The sequence below is a fragment of the Alligator mississippiensis genome, chromosome 2 (assembly GCF_030867095.1).
Source record: "Alligator mississippiensis isolate rAllMis1 chromosome 2, rAllMis1, whole genome shotgun sequence".
NCBI classification, from domain to species: domain Eukaryota; kingdom Metazoa; phylum Chordata; order Crocodylia; family Alligatoridae; genus Alligator; species Alligator mississippiensis.
This window is the reverse complement of record NC_081825.1, coordinates 237,734,847-237,751,240: the sequence shown is the minus strand read 5'-3', so window position 1 is coordinate 237,751,240 and position 16,394 is coordinate 237,734,847. Positions and strand designations below refer to the sequence as shown.

Here is a 16,394-nt window from a genome sequence, read left to right as displayed (position 1 = left end):
TTTTTTAATTTTCATTATAGTTTCTCACTGAACCATTTTAGTATGGAAGAATTTCAAGCTTCCTCTCTTTAAGAAATTACTCAATTACAAAAACTAAAACCAAGAGAATGCTGTATATTAAAAACTATCTTGTGTTCATATTATAGATTATAGAATTGGAATTAAGACGCTTAATAGAAGTAGAAGAATATTAGGGCTTTGTTACAATTTACACTGTGAGCCACACAAATGTTGATCAGTGCTAGTCCAAGCCAGTGATGTACCATGGGTCTCTGGCAACCAGGACCCAATGCTTGCATTTGCGCCCTTCCCCCCTTCCTCCTTCTCATAGCAATACTTAAAAAGTCACATTGTGCAATAAGAACTCTGAAGGGCCTGGCCAGTGGCACCCCCCCCCCCCCAGGGCTGCTGCCTGGGGGCCCTGGCTCCCTCCCCAGCCCTGTCAGTCCGCCACTTGTCCAAGCTGGGAGTTTCATAGATTTCATAGACATTCGGGCTGGAAGGGACCCCAAAGGATCATCGAGTCCAGCCCCCTACCCCAGGGGCAGGAAGTCAGCAGGGATCATAGGATCCCGGCAAGATAAACATCCAAATGTGTCTTGAAGGCGTTCAAAGTAGGTGCTTGAACCACCTCCGGCGGCAGTCTATTCCAAACCTTAGGGGCTCAGACAGTAAAGAAGTTCTTCCTCATGTCCAGCCTAAAGCGGTCGTGGAGGAGTTTGTGACTGTTTGATCTTGTCATCCCTTGGGGCGCTCTGGTGAACAGATGTTCCCCCAGATCCTGGTGAACACCCCTGATAAACTTATAGGTGGCCACCAGATCGCCCCTGAGCCTGCGCTTTTCCAGACTTTTGTGTGTTTGTGTTGTATATCTAGAAGTGATTGCATAATAGCTCAAAATGCAGTCTTATTCTTGTACAGTGTGTGGGGTGTGCAGGGATTCGGTGGGGTATGGATGGGTGGGTGTGGGGTTTGTGGGGAGCTATGTGTGTGGTATTTGTGGGATGTGTGATTGTGTGAGGAAGCGGGTGTGGCTGTGGAGTTTGTGAGAAGGGCTTGAGGGTATATGGGGTTTGCATAGGGCCGGCCAGGAGCTTTCCCAGGCTTCTCACAGCCACAGGAGTATCCAGAGCAGAAAAGTGACCGCGGCCCCACTCCGGCTTCTGGCGCAGCCTCCCCACCAGGCAGTCACACCCGTAGTCTAGAAACCTTCTCTGAATGTCCCACACCTGCACAACTGTGACTTGCCACTAGATGCCTGGTAAACAGGGGCAGGACTAGGAGCTGGAGCTGAGTTTTCTGTAGGGGGCTGGTGAGCTATGGAAGGCTTCTATCCCTGCTCTACAGGTGTGGACATGAGAGATTCTATGATATTAGATTACTTCAACTTGGGCAGCACATCTATGAGGAGTATCTACATTTTAATGGAACAGGAGCTGGGTAGTGCAGATCAGAGAGAATCCTGCCTTGGAGTGGAATAACTTTGTGCAAAATAACAAGAATTTAATCTACTTTAAGGAGTTAACTGTGGACAATACAGGCGTTAAGAGCTCCAAAATTACCATTGCAACGAGGCCCTTATTTAAATTACAAGAAAACAGATAACTTATTTACCATATGCCAAACTTTGAAACAGTCTCCACAGTTTGTGCTGCATTTCAAATCAGTTCCACAAAGACTGAAAGGGCCATATAAACTTTAACTTTACTGAATGCAATCATAGTATTAATGGGTGTAAAGTAAAGCACGTGCATAAATATTTGCATGACAGGCACCCTTGAGGTTGTGGCAAAACAATTATATCTAGTTGGGGTAGAATGCAATATTCATTAAAAGTATTGAGCAGATTACACTTTTAATTATTAATCTAGTTTATTAGGTCTGATGAATCAGTGAATATATCAATATTAAATCAATATTTAATATCTTTGAATACTACAAATATTAAATCAAACTAAATTATCATTGATAAATTAAGTTTGAGACATACTTTATATTTCAATATTTACTGACTTCAATTTTTAAAAAAGCAGCTTGCATTTAATGCAGTTTATAACAGTCTAACCTTTCAGACACAAAAAGAACAATGAATAAAGTTAACAAATATTTCTTATGAAAAATGAGATTCACTCAGTTATTCTATAGTCACTAAATTATCACACATACTACATTTTGTCAAAGCTAAAACATAGCTATGTTTAATAGAATTCTGGTATTGCTATCTTATTTCACACACAAACTACAAGTTATAAAGAATTTGTGCAAACAGAAAAAAAGTTCACATGAGATTACTAGATTCCACACTACCCTTATACCCAATGTTCTCAGGATACTTACAGTTTTTTCTGCCATAGTCGTATGGTTTGCACTGTTCTCCTTTTTATCTTTTAAACTCTTGAAGGTAGAGAGGGGAAAAAAGCAAGGAGATTAATCAGGATGCAAAATTTTTTTCCCCTCCCCCTATTAATAAAAAAAACCATACATACCAAAGAAAAGTCATTACCTCCTGTTTGTTACCTGAGAGGGGTTCTGGATGAACATATTCTTTGTAGAACATCTTTAGGATGAAAAAAGTATTAATGAAAAATTACAACAGCATAAAAACTGTGGGGTTACAAAAAAGAGCACTTTGAAATTAGTGTTTGAGCCTTCTTCTCTATCTAGCTCAAATCCTTTCCCTACTAGAGAAAGCTCTGCATTTCTGCTTAGAAATGTCCTTGTGAGAGACTGTATTACTCATAGAACAGAGTGAGGGTTGTTGTATTTTTTCAAGAAAATAATTGGGATCATGTGTATTTTTTTATAGAAACCAATTGATTTGAAGGGTGGGTTTGTTTCTGCAAATCTTTTTTTCTGGTGGTCTGAATTTTTTTCTTGTTTTAATTTTAGAAATGTGGTCTTGCCTACCCAGAAAAAGATGCTGGTGACTAGAGAACTAATACAATTACTAAATAGCAAGATAATGAAAGCTGATCATCTGGGGAGGGAAAGTCTGTCAGACTATTAACAATCACTGCTTTTTAATTAATACTAAACTGCTATACACTTGGGAGAAACAAGTGTTCTGTTAAAAATTTAGATTGGGCTTCCAAGGAAGCCCAAGGAAATGCATCTTAGGGCCCCTCTACACATGCAGAGAAAGGCACAATGGGATCTTGTGTGGGATCGCATATTAGATCCCATCATGCTTTATGCTAGTGCAGGGGGAGTCTAGGAGTACAAGTCCGGGCTCACCACGCACCAGCTCCTGCAGCTGCAAGCCCAGAAGTTGACAGGGCTCAGTGGGGCTCACAGTGGAGGCTGTGTTCCTTGCACTGTCAGCATTGTTGGCTGCAGGGCTCCCAGCAGGGGCAGTGGGCTTGCAGGGGGGCAATGCTTCCACTGCTGCAAACCCTGCACCTCCAGAGACTCGCACCGGGGCTCACATCAGGGGCAGCATCTTCGGCTGTGGGGCTCACAGCTGCAGCAACAGGAAAAATACTGCTGCAACTACAAACCCCCTATGGTGTGGGGCTTGCAACAGAGGAAGCATTCCACCACATTGCTCCTGCTGTGAGCCCTGCACCTCACAAGGCTCAGTGGGGGCAGCATTGTCCCCACTGAGAGCCCTGCAGCCAACAATGCTCACAGCAGGGGCATTTCCTCTGCTGGGAGCCCTGCAGCACATGCCAGCTGTAAGGCTTGCAGTGAGAGTAGTGCAGGGAATGCTGCCCCCACTGGGAGCCCCAACTGTAGGGCTCACAGTCATGGGAGCCAGCGCAGTGGGAGCTCAGGATCGCCCCCTGCACTGGTGATAAGGCACAATGGGATCTAAAGCGCGATCCCACACTCATACTTCCTGCCATGTATGCGCAGCATGGCAAGAGTCAAGATTGTGTGGCTCACACATTAAATCCCATTATGCCTTTATCTGCACATGTAGAGAGGCTCAAAGCATAGCATCATGTAGAGATGCCCATGCTAACTTTGAACAAGGTGGTACATCTATATAGCACAGTCACTGCCAGGCAGAGAAGCCAGCTGAGGTTCTGAAAGCAGTATTCAATTGGAAATAGCTTGATCACCTTTGTACAGCACTGGATATGTGCTCTAAGACTACCTTGAAAATCCCAGTCTTATTAACTTAACCATAAATTCAGTTAAGATCTCCAGGCTCATAATACACAGCTGAGACCCTCAAGATCTCTTGAAAAGCAATAACAGGAAAAATAGTATTGGCATTTCTGACATATATAAAGGTGAAATCAGGCAGCATGTTACAAAAAACTCTCTCATGCTATTTTTATACAAAGCCAGAAAGAAACAAGCCCATTATTAAAAATCAATTTTAAGCCACCTTTAATTCTGCTTTTTTTCTACGTGTCAGAGATTATGCATCTATAAGAAGTTTCCTATTGTTCATTAGTATGTTAATCTATATGCCACACTGCACTTTTCTCCTTGAATGCTTTATGTCCAAACTCTTAAACAAACAGTGCATACATTGACTTTTGATATTGGTAGGATTGTATTGTTTCCCTTGGCAAGACACAGCTGGTCCATATCCTGCTATTTGTACATGCTCTCTTGATGCTCTTCTGCAAACCATATACCTCCACGTGTCATTTCCTACAGGGGCCCCTTCTTCCCCTTCTAAGTTGGTTTATGCTTCACATGCTCTTTTGTACCTTCTATTTTCTATTTTATTATCAGTATTTATATACTCTCCAGACCCAGCTCTTGTTATTCTTTAACCTAACTTAAATGTTAGTTTTGAACTCTCCCTGGCAAAAAGGAAGAGGACTTTATTAGCAAAAGAAGTGTAAAGCTCAGGTTACTGAGTGCTTCCCACAGCTCCCAAAGTGGCCTCCCACTCTAGCTGTGCATATGTGCAGCGCCACCCTTCCTTGCAATGTGAATTAGGCTGGCAATGTAGGACCAATGAACTGGATTGCCAAAATAAAAGGCATCACAAAACACCTTTTAAATCTGCTTTTCAGGACCTGATTTTAAACAGTGAACAACAGGTTAAACCAAACCCAAGAAATCATGGCTGTAATTGTTTTGGCTCTTTGTTACTTGTTATGCACAGATAAAGAAAAATAATCTTCTGAGATAGGTGTTTATCTCTTAATGTTACAAGTGTAGCTGCAACAAGCTCAACTATTCCAGTAGGAAACATATCAAATATGAGTCCCTCTCTGATCTGCACATGCTGTAATAGAAAGGAACAGTTTGAGAAGTCTGCACGGATACCTGTGGTTTGAAGAGCTCAGAACAGTTGGGGAAGAAGAGTGAAGCCATGGCATAGGACCCTGACCAACCAGAACGCTCCTCAGAAGTGGCCCCAAAATAATATTCCACTTGTTCATCCTGTCAGACACAGAACATGCCTTAGTATGGCATCTTGAGAGTTTAGCTCAAGAGGCATTTTTACATGTACTCCAGGAGGCACCCCCCCGGGGGGGGGGGCAGGGGGAGTTAGGGGGGGCTTTAATTAGCAAATACTTTTTATTAAAAATGCCCGAGCACCATGTGCATCAGCATCCCCCACACTGAAAAATGGTGGCAGGGGACTTTGGACTAAAGCTCACTGAACAAGCTTTAGTTCAAAGCACCCCACTGCCATTTTTACACATGGGGATGCTAATGCACATGATGCCAACCTGCTGGAGTGCATTTATTTCTGTGCTCCAGCAGGCTTGATTCATCAAGTCTAGATTTCCAGCATGTAGGATCCCACGGAAATGGAAGAAGTGGAAAGCAGCATAATTTCACTTGATATGCCAATATCCTTGAATAGATTCTAATAGGACAAATAAAATAACCATCTCACATTCTATCTAATCCATATAAGATGAAGTTTCCCTTCCCTTGTGTTACAAAAATGCTAACTGTATAAGCACAAACATAAGTATGTTTACAGTGGGGATTAAAAGACAGTTCATAACTGAAATCTCAATGATCTAACAACAGAGCTGCAACCCAGTTTCTCTATATTTTTTTAATAATCTCTGACATAATTAGCCTCTTACATAGTCTTGTAAATGCAGTTTTTAATGCCAGACAGCCCAAAAGCTGTACAAATGAAAGTTTTTCTACATTATAAAAATATAAACATTTACTATAATACATCAGAAGCACTGAATGCTTGTTGTCACATAAAAGGAATTTAAGTTTAAAGCTTACTTACTTTATAGTTAACTACTTTAGCCTTTGCATTGCACCTGAAACAAGACTGTGCTGCTGGCTAAAAATGTCAACAATGCTGCTTACTGACTGGTCAGTCCAGAAAACACATGAGTAATTTCAATCACAGGAATAGCTCTCATCAAGTCAGTGAAACAACTTACATGCTTAAAATGAAGCACAAGCCCGAGTCTGCATGCTTGAAGCCTAAATTATTAAAATCCTCACAGAGTTGATACTTTTCAGTATAAATTAGGTCCCTAAAAATACTGAGCCTGACAAAGAAAGTTAACTAACAAGAAAAACACATTATAAAAAGTTGTAAAAATAAGCTGTATGTTTAAACTGTATTTGAAAAACAACATGGCCCAAACCCAACTCCCTTTGGATGGAAAAATGGCACTTACGCAGCTAACTTTAGCTGCATGTGAATCATTTTGAGCTACTTCAATTTTTACAGCCTATGTATCCCTTGCACAACTTGGCAGGTCTTTCTGAGCTTGCTCAGAAAGATGCATTCCAGTCACTTACACTCCTCAGTGTATAATCTCCACCTATGTCGGGGAGGTGTGGGGGGAGGGAGAGGGAAAAATGGATATCCAGGTCAACCAAAGAGAATTTAAACTTACATCTCCCACTTCTCAGCAGTGTCCTAACTGCGAAGCTACAGGTGAGGTATTACCAAGTGCACTCTCTACTCCTCCTCCTGAAGCTGGTCCATTGGGGCAAAGAAGGGAAGGTATATAAGACCATGAGGACAGGCAACTAGCAGGACTGAGGCTCACATAGATGAATCCCAGGTTCCCACACCTATCCTCAATGGCATTTCTGCATTTTGCAGATAACAGTCATCAGAAGAAATAAACAAAAGCTATCCCACTGCTGTCTGCCCCATCTAAAATGCTACTTACCCACCTAAAGGTAGAGTTGGCTTTGGACCCATGTGTTTATATAAATTAAGACCACTGAAATGCAAATGAACTAAGGGACAAAATGAAAGTAGGCAAATAATGAAATTAATGATGTGCTCTTATTTAGAATGCTCACAAGTTTTCTTTCCTTTTTTTCCCTGATATGGGTTGGGTGTGGGTGTGAGTGATTAGATTTATGCATTTATTATTTTAAGCTCTGAATTTAGGGAGCTTATTGGTATAAACACACAAAACCTTCATTCAAAATCCACTGAAGTCAATGAAAAAAAGAAGTCTATTGACTTCAATGGACCATTTCTCAAATCAAATTTCCCCTCTCCAAGAGCTTGCCACAACCAGGGCAGATTAGAATGACAGGGATGAAGAAAAACAGCAACATACATAAACCCAAGTCTGAAATCATCTTTTTATAAAGTCCCAAACTGTTCTAGACAGTCCTTACCCCAAAGCTGAAGATTTCATTGTAGCAATCACAGTATCTTAAGTACCAGGTAACATTGTAACTTTGGGAAGGATTGCAAGCCTTCTCATCTCCTTCAACTACAAAGAATACAAGAGAAGGAAAAAAAACATAAATCCTATCCATGTCCAGTTTTCCCTCAGATATTACTGGACTAACACCACGCATGACAGAAGGGAAGTATATTGAGACTAGAATTCCAGTCATCCCTATTACAGGATTACACTACACTTCCTGAAAGTTGTTGTAATTATTTGTTCATGCAACTGCACGAGGGTATTAAGGCAAATAAAGAACAGTTCTTGTAAAATGCAAACTCAAAGAGCAACAGCACTGAGCCCCACCATTACAATTTTAAACTATAATGAAGGATATTTAGAGGTATGGGTAGTATCACTTAGTTTAGACTAAATATCAGAGCACAGCTCTGGTGACTCTGAAACACTTTAAGATGCTACTTTAAATATACTTAATCCATCCAGTTAAGCTAACATCAAAACCAATCTTTTTTTAAAAATGCAATAAGCTAACAAGCAGTCTGCAGATCTAATGATCCATATGTAGCAAAACCCGGTTTTTCTTTTTTTAATACATTCTCTCCTCTTCCCCTAACCATTTCTGACTTTCTCTCTGCCCTCTCTGTCCCTTATAAGTGATTACTAGTACTAGGTAAGCCAAGTTATTGTGTACTATTATTGTAATAAGCCCTTTTTTTATATTGTCAATAGTGTTCTGTTATGTTTGTATTGATTTTTACTGTTTTATACTGTGTTGTATTCCTATCATTTGTGCATTGATTTTTATTGTTTCATGTTAACATTGTATGATTTAGGCCTGCAACGTGGGTTGGCATGAGTGATGTCAAGTATTCATTTTGTGCGTCAGGTTCCCATCTTGTCCCCATGCCCTGTTGTGCAAGTATGTTGTAATCTATGACTCATACCTACCCCTCCTATGTAACTTGGTTCCTGAATGAATGGCGCTTGAGAGACAGTGGCAGTAGGTATAAAAATAGCTCCCTCTGAATGACCGAACCATCAAAACCAATACCTGGACCAACAACCCAGCCACTGGAACCACCTTCAGCATTCAAGAAATGAAAGATGAGGCAACCCACCATTGTGCCAAGGCTGCACATGCTCACTATGAACACCTGGAGCCCTCTGGAACAAGACTGACATTGCCTGGACATGCCCTCCCCATAGGAGATCAGAGGTAGTCTGCCCCATAGAAAGGGGTAGTGAAGGCTGACTCCTTGGGATGCCCTCTCCATCTGGACTAGCACCATGCCACACCACCTATCCACCCTGAGGCCCTTCTGGCAACCCCCCTCTGGACAACACCTGCTGGACAAAGAACCCTTTCCAGCCTGGATGGGTAGCTATCACCCCCCACCCTCTCTTCAACCAAGGACTTGGACTCTGTTTCTCTTCCCTACCTGGACTCCAACCCTTCCATTGAGTCTCTTTCTCCTGCTGCCATTGTGAGTGCTTGTGTGTGTGGGAACCAATAACTTCATGGGGCTGTGTAGTGTGTTGTCTGTTCAATAAACCTGTTATTTTGAAACCCCGAGTTGGATCTGTTTCCTGACTGTTTCCTCCTTGCCACCACTTATCTGCCCCCCAATCTCTCAGCTGTCTGCCTCAGTTTCCAGCCCCAAACTCCCAGCTGTCTGCCTCTCTATCTTTCCAGGATGTCTCCTCCTTGTCACCAGGCTTTTTTCCCTTGCACCAGTAACCTCCAGTAACCCTGGGGCCACTTGATGTTAAGTAACCCCAAGCCTCAGTTCCTCAGCCAGCTTTTCTCTAGTCTACCAGTTCTAATCCCAGTTCCAGCAACTTTCACTCCTTACACTTTCTTTCTCTCTCACCTTAACCCTCCCCCAGGTATCCAAAGTCCCCCACACACACATACATACCGTACCATCCAAGTTAGGAACTCACCTGTGTATGTGTGTAGGTAGGTGGTTTGTGTGTGAACTGGTGAATATATAGTCACTGTATGCATGATATACGAATTAGCGATCCGTGTATGTATGCTGAGTGTGTGGGTATTGACAACAGATTGTTGTCTAATTTTCAATGTGTATAAGCTTGAACTGGTGATAGGTGTGCATGTGCTTAGGCAGCAGTGTGTGCGCGCCTGGTGGGGGCTGTATGCACCTGGAGTGTGTGTGTACCTAATTGATTTTTGTGTATGTGCAATTGTATACCACACCCTCCTATCTAACAGTGTGAAATTGGGTTCCTGAACATTGGCCTGACCCCACAAGGCAACACATAACTAGACTGAACATTTTATTTTTTTAAATCAAAACCCTGAAAAAAAACCCCTCTCTTCCATCTCATTCTTTAACAGACATTGTCCTACACAAGTCAATAGTTTGACACAGTTTTGAGTCCTAAAATATGACTGTATGGTAAGAATGAAAGATAATACTTAAGACTTTATTAACCCAAGAAGCATTTTATCATATCCAGTCCTGTTTCAAATCCTGTTCACACAATAAACCCTGATAAACAGAATCTGACAGTATGAATACAAATAGAAACAAGATAGACAACAATTACTCTGTTTACTCATACAGCCACAGCTGTATTTGCCAAGCAACCAAGAAGCTACACAAGAAGGGGATAAAACAGCTATAAAACACTGTATTTCCTCACTACATTTCTCGACTTGTATCTCTGCCCTCATCAGGGCTGTTCATTTCAGATTAGGAGGGGGCAGATAATTACAAGCAAGACCTTTTCAGTTAGGAAAAAAAATATTAGTTTAAGGCTGAACAATGGAGCCCTTAAAAAATTAGTCACATGTGAAGCCATTATGCAAATGATCACCATGAGATAAGGGTTCCATATTCAAGGATGAAAACAAACATAATGCACATACTAAAATTAAGAACCTTATTATGGTTCCTTTGGGTAAGGGTGAAACAGGGCTATCTTCTGTTTCTGCTGTTTGGCATAGCTGTAGACTAGAGAAAGACAAAATCTCAAAGAAGCAGAACAATTTAAATCTCTTGAAAATGCCATACTAACCAATGCAGACCTCAAGACAGAGGTAACATCAAGAATAAAAGAGCCTTCCACAGCATTCCCTAATCTTAACAAGAGGTAGACAAGGTTCTTTGGGTATATCTGATATCTTTTATTAGACCAACTAAATAATTGGAACAAAAATTCTTAGCACAGTTTTGGGTTTAAAAACCCTTCATCAGACTGAGGAAGCATCTGCAATTGGTGTGTGCTCTTCCTGGATGGAATGAATACTAAGGAAGCCAGAGGCTGGTATGCATCTTCCTTCTATCCAGGCAGGGAGGGGTGTCAGTTTGAGTCCCTCCTTTGATCACAACTGTATTAAATATAGCACAAGAGGAGGTGGCCTCAAGTAACAAGGTTCCACCTCACTTAGGATATTATAGATCAAGTGTTAACATGGTTCCTGTGTAATCCTCCAACAGATTACAGATTGTAAAAATGGGTAACACAAGGTAGGGAACACACCTTTAAAGAAGGAAAGAACAGCTCAACCATAACATCCATTTACTTCTTACAACATATGAGTAGGGACCTACCTTTTCACCATGCCTCCCACCCTCAACTCAAGGGGCCACTTAATGTTGCAGTTTTTGCTTCTCAACCACTCAGTGGCAAGAGGGCAGGGAATGTGGCAAAAAGAGCAAAATTAAAGGTACTGCTGTGCTGTGAACTTCTGCTGCAATTTAGGTAGATCCCTTCATATGAGGTTCATCTCAGCTTTATCCAGACTGAGCTTTAGCCTAAAGCTCCTGTCCATGGACAACCTCCCTCAAGCTTTTGCCTTGACTAGCAGCAGCACTGACTGAAAAGACAGCAAAACAGCAGAGTGTCATCAGCATACTGAAAGTCCTACAGCTCTGTCCCTTCTCACCTAGACTACAGCCTGATACACATAGAGCCCAAAGAAGAAAGAAACAACTTCCCTTTATCCCTTGTATGAATGTATGTATCTCCAGGAAAGAAGGGAGCCTCACACCCATCAAGCTCCTCCAGCAATCGCCACTAAGAACCAGTCACCCACTTCAGGAGTTGCAATCGCCATCCCCCAAGGACTGAACCTCCGACCTGGCCTGGTGTTGTGCACCCAGAATAGGGCAGGGCAACCCTGCCACCAGACTCTGTATCTGAGGAGCTGCCCATTCCACCCCTCCAGATGGAAGAAGGGAGACCACCTCATCATGATCACCAGAAGTCATGTTATGGAGAAGCACCTTCCATCCCTACTGCAGTATTTATGCAAGTTAACACCCTCTCAAAAATCAATGGTATCCAAGGCATCTGACAGATCTAACAACAGACAATCATGGACACCCAATCTTCATCAATTAGCAGGAGATTATCTATCAATGCAACCAGTTCAATAATTATTAAACTGAGATACTGTACAGTTTAATGAGCACTTTCATCCAACTGTTTCCCCCTTGTGATAATTAAAAGTGGGACTGCTATGCCATGATCACCCATCAAATCCACTTACAATTCAGGACAACTGTGGTGTTGCTGAAGAGAATCTTCCCAAAGTTAAAAAATTTCTTCTCCTGCAAAGACCCAAAGGAAACAGTTAGGTGCTTTAGTACTATTACAGAAGCCAAAGGCGTAAAGAGAAGCCATGCTGTTCAGCATGTGCAACTAACCTGGTTGACAAGCATTTCCCCACTCCCAATTCCAATGGGACATGCAATTCCTGCTGCACTTTCAAAGGGGATTTGCCAATGTTATCTTTTGTTCCTGTTTTGCTTGGTTTTAAATCAGCCTGTGGCCCCCCCCCTTTTTTTTTTACTTCTTTATGATTGATAAAAAAGATCCTCAATTCTTTCCCTTCCCCCTCTACTCTTTGCCTTCCCCTTCCCTCCCCACCCCCACCCCCATGCGCCTGCCCTCCACTTCCCTTTGCAAACAGGATCTGTTCTTAAAACTAGCTGGACTGTTAACCTGGGTCATATCACAGTATCATAGTGCTTAGGGTCAGAAGGGACCTAAACAGATCATCAGGTCCGACTCCCAGCCCCGGGCAGGAATGGGTGCCAGGGTCATATCACTCCAGCCAAATATCCACCCAGCCTCCTCTTGAAGACCCCAAAGGTAGGAGAGAGCACCACCTCCCTTGGGAGCCCATTTCAGAGCCCGGCAGCCCTAACCGTAAAGTAATGTCTCCTGATGTCTGTCCGCCCTGAACCTGCTCTCGACCAATTCGTGGCCGTTATTACTAGTAACCCCGGGTCATCCAATGAATTTAAGCCACGACCTCAAGGGTGCCAGAGGGAGCGTGCGTTCCCCGGTCTCACAACTCCAAGCGACATCGAATCTTTCCCAGAGACGTCACTTCTTCCAGAGGATCCAAACACGTTGGTGGAAGGGATAAAACCAGGCCATGGTCTCTGGGGGAAGCCCTTCCCCTCCTGGGCTGGGCGTTTTCCTCCCCTGCACCGTTGGGACGTCAGCACCTCGCCAGTTCCAGGAGGCGAGATGTCACCAGTGGCACCTCACCCCGCGGTGGGTGCTGGCGCAGCCTCCCCTGCAGCCCACAGGTGCCTTCACCCCAGAGCCCCTCTCCCGGCGACTCCCACCTCGGCCCGCCCCGGCCCGGCGTGGCCAAGAGGCCAGAGGAGCAGCCTGGGCCCTTGCTCCCAAACACACCGGCCCCCGCGACGCAGCCGGTCCGGCCCAGCCCGGGGCGCGCAGGCCCCTGCCTGGGGGGCCGCACATGCGGGCTCGGCTGACTCGGCAAAGCTCGGCAGCCTGGCTCGGCCCAGCCTGGCCCCGCACGCAGCGGCCCCGGTCGCACTCACCAGCGGCACCGCGAGCCGCCACTTGGAGAGCTGCGCAGCGCCGGCCAGGCCCGGCAGCAGCAACAGCAGCGGCAGCGGGAGCAGCGGGGCCCGGCGGCGGCGGCGGCAGCAGCACGGCGCGGCCGCCATCCCGCAGCAGCGAGCCCGGCCCAGTCCGGCCGCGCTGGCCTCACCCTCTCGGCTCCGCGGGAGGCGGCGGGGCCGCTCGTGGCAGTGACGCGCGCGGGGGCGGTGCCGGGCGCCTCCCTCATGTAGTATTCGTGCGTCATCACAACATTGTGGAGTGAGGCGTGACATCACTTTCCCATTGGGTGACCGCGTCGCGGGGGCGGGGCCCGGCTCCTGCGACTGCTGTCGCGGCCCGACGTCACCGCAGTCGCGACAGCAGCCAAGAGCCTGGGCGGGGGCGGCTCAGTGTTGCGGGGCGTTGGGCAAGCGCGGCGTTTGGAGGATAATGTCAACCCTTATACCGTGTACGAGCAAGAAGAGCCCAAGTGTTCAAAATGTATAATCATTTTTGAGGGAGGAATGGATGCAGCACGGGCAACACCTGAGTCACTCTCGGGGAAGTTTAATTCTTTTGCGGATGCTTCTTTCTTCTTTTTTAAAATATATTTCTATATATTTATATAGTTACTAGCCAATTGTCCATCAAGAATGAGGAGGGGTGAGGGGGATGGAGTGCCGCCACCTAACGCCCCATGCTGGCGCTGTTCTGCCCCTTGCAGGGAGCAGGGTGGGGGAGCCAAGACCAACAGCACTGCTGGCTCCGGCTCCCCCACCCCCGACAGGTCCTCAACGCAGGTTCGGGATCATGGCAGTGCTGCCCTATGCCTAGAGCACTCTGATTGGCTGTTTCCATCAGCCAGAATGCAAAAAAAGCATTAGGGACAGACAGACAGATTTAGACTTTTATAATATTGAAATATATATACTAGCAAATTGCCCATCATGAAGGACAGGGGGGCAGGTGGGGATGGAGCGCCACCACCCAGTGCCCCACACTAATGCCATTTTGACTCTGGCCCTGTGCCCCCCCCCACCCACTCCCCCAACTCCCCTCCCCCAACTCCCCTCCCCCGCTGCTCCACCCTGCACCCCCCGCTGACTCCTAGAAACATGGGGGGGCAGGGAGCTTGCAATAAACAGAAGCTGCCAAAACCCAGCTGCATGAAACATGCGCTCCCTCCCCCTCTAGCTCCCTGCCGCCTCCTCTTCTCTGCCAGCTGCTGTCTGGGCTGGGTGGAGGCAGCAGCAGAGGCATAGGACATGGTGGTGAGGGGGGCGCTGCCACCAGAAACCCGCCTTTCCCCTTCCCCTCTCTCCCTCCCTCGCCACTGTCTTCCCCCTCCCTGCCAGCTGTTACTGGGGGGCAGAGGGACAGTGCGGTGGCTCCCTCACACCCTTTGTCCACAACGCTCCAGGCCCTCGCAACCACCCTCTCAGCAGCACACGCACAGTTGGCCCAGAGCGTTACAGACAGACAGACAGACAGGCTAAGACTTTTATTATATTAGAATACATCATCAAGCATAAGCTTTGCTTCACCCTTAAACCACATGTAAAGCCTGCGCACCTGTCCACAGTCCTTTCCCTAACTCAGTCGCAGTCTCTTAGGCGTAGCCCCCATTTGGGGTTTACATTCTCAATTCATTCACTGTCCTTGTCACTGTTGCTTCCACTACTGCTGATGCTGTTGATGTCATCCTCACTACTGCTGATGTGTTGCTGTCCTCTTTGTCATCCCTGTCCACTCCTCTTTTCAGGGGGACTTTGAACAGCCTGCGCTGAGTGTCTCTTTTCCAGGTGGAGGTGGCTGCATCTTCTCCATCCTCTCCCGCCAATTTCCGGTAGTAGGACTGGAGCTCACGCAGAAGCACATTAACAGTTTGTTTCCTCAAGTTCCATGTGTCCGTACCTCAGGAGGTTCCTGCATTTCCACAAGGCACTCCTAATGCAGGAACATTTTTAAAAAGTATATGTATCCCAGGCCAAATTAGCCAAAACTAATTCCAAATCCAAGAGTCTAGAACCGTAAGTGGCCCTACTACTGACAAACATGCTCCACCCCAATCTGGGGCTTCAGATGTTTCCAATTCCTTTGGCAGGCATCCTACTTGCAGGCCCAAGCCTGGAGGCTTGGGGTTTGAATACCCCCAAGTTTTGCTTGCCCTTAGCCATAAGGCCATCAGAGCAGGCTAGAGAGTAGACTCCCATTTCCATAAACTGGGCTTAAAGCGGCTATACCCCTGCAGGTACTGAACCATGCCAGAAGAGCAGTTCCCCCATGGTACGCTTTAAGAAAACTGCCTTCATGGACACAGATACATGTTATTTCCCCTGCCAGATTAAGAACAAGCACTACACTTGACCTGAGCTGACAAGAGGCTGAGAAGCAACACAAGCTGGTCTCTCTTATGACTGCTCACCTCCGAATAAAACAAATGCTTCAACTTTGATGACCCAGTTTTCACTCACTCACTGGTGGTTACAGTGAGCAATAGAAAGCAAATAAGAAGACAACTTATTTGCATACTTATTTGCTGATTTTTCCAGTGTACAATTGTCAGCAAATACGATAATTTTGAGCTTCCAATATGATAATTTCATATTTAAGACCTGGCAACACTGGTGTGGTTCCCCTGAGAGAGCAACCACAACTGCAGGGAGCCTCTTGGGGTTGCAGTGACTGATGCACAAGGAGGCTGCAATGCACTGAGGTGACGCTGTTAGTGCTGCTGCTGCTTGACACATTGCCACCTCTGATTGCGTCACTTGATGTGATGCAAAAGTCCAGCTGCGCCGGCCAGTTGGTGCAAGGCTATGGGAGAGTTCAAGCAGGTTTAAATGTTCAGGAACACCCAAGGGAGACCTGCCCTAACCTGGGAATGACAAGGTTCTTCCTCTCCAGAAATACATGTCAGGGGAAGGGACTGGTTTCACCATATCATTGTAGGTACAACCACATTCACTGCCTTTTCCCCTGGATTTTCATCAGGACACG

At 45.4% G+C, this 16,394-nt stretch overlaps 1 protein-coding gene across 2 annotated transcripts in view; it reads right to left on the bottom strand.

Moving 5' to 3' along the window:
* TMEM87A (transmembrane protein 87A) overlaps positions 1-13,566 on the bottom strand; it is a 35,064-nt gene extending 21,498 nt beyond the window's left edge. The window contains exons 1-6 of one of the 2 annotated variants that reach the window (XM_059722951.1): positions 13,391-13,566; positions 12,079-12,139; positions 7,543-7,640; positions 5,236-5,352; positions 2,504-2,557; positions 2,338-2,394 (exon numbers count right to left, since the gene is read on the bottom strand). In XM_059722951.1, the coding sequence (XP_059578934.1) occupies positions 2,338-2,394; positions 2,504-2,557; positions 5,236-5,352; positions 7,543-7,640; positions 12,079-12,139; positions 13,391-13,519 (516 nt within the window). In that variant the 5' untranslated portion in view covers positions 13,520-13,566. The remainder of the gene's footprint in view (positions 1-2,337; positions 2,395-2,503; positions 2,558-5,235; positions 5,353-7,542; positions 7,641-12,078; positions 12,140-13,390) is intronic. The other variant, XM_019496568.2, reaches the window with a different exon arrangement.
* Between the last annotated feature and the right edge of the window lie 2,828 nt (positions 13,567-16,394).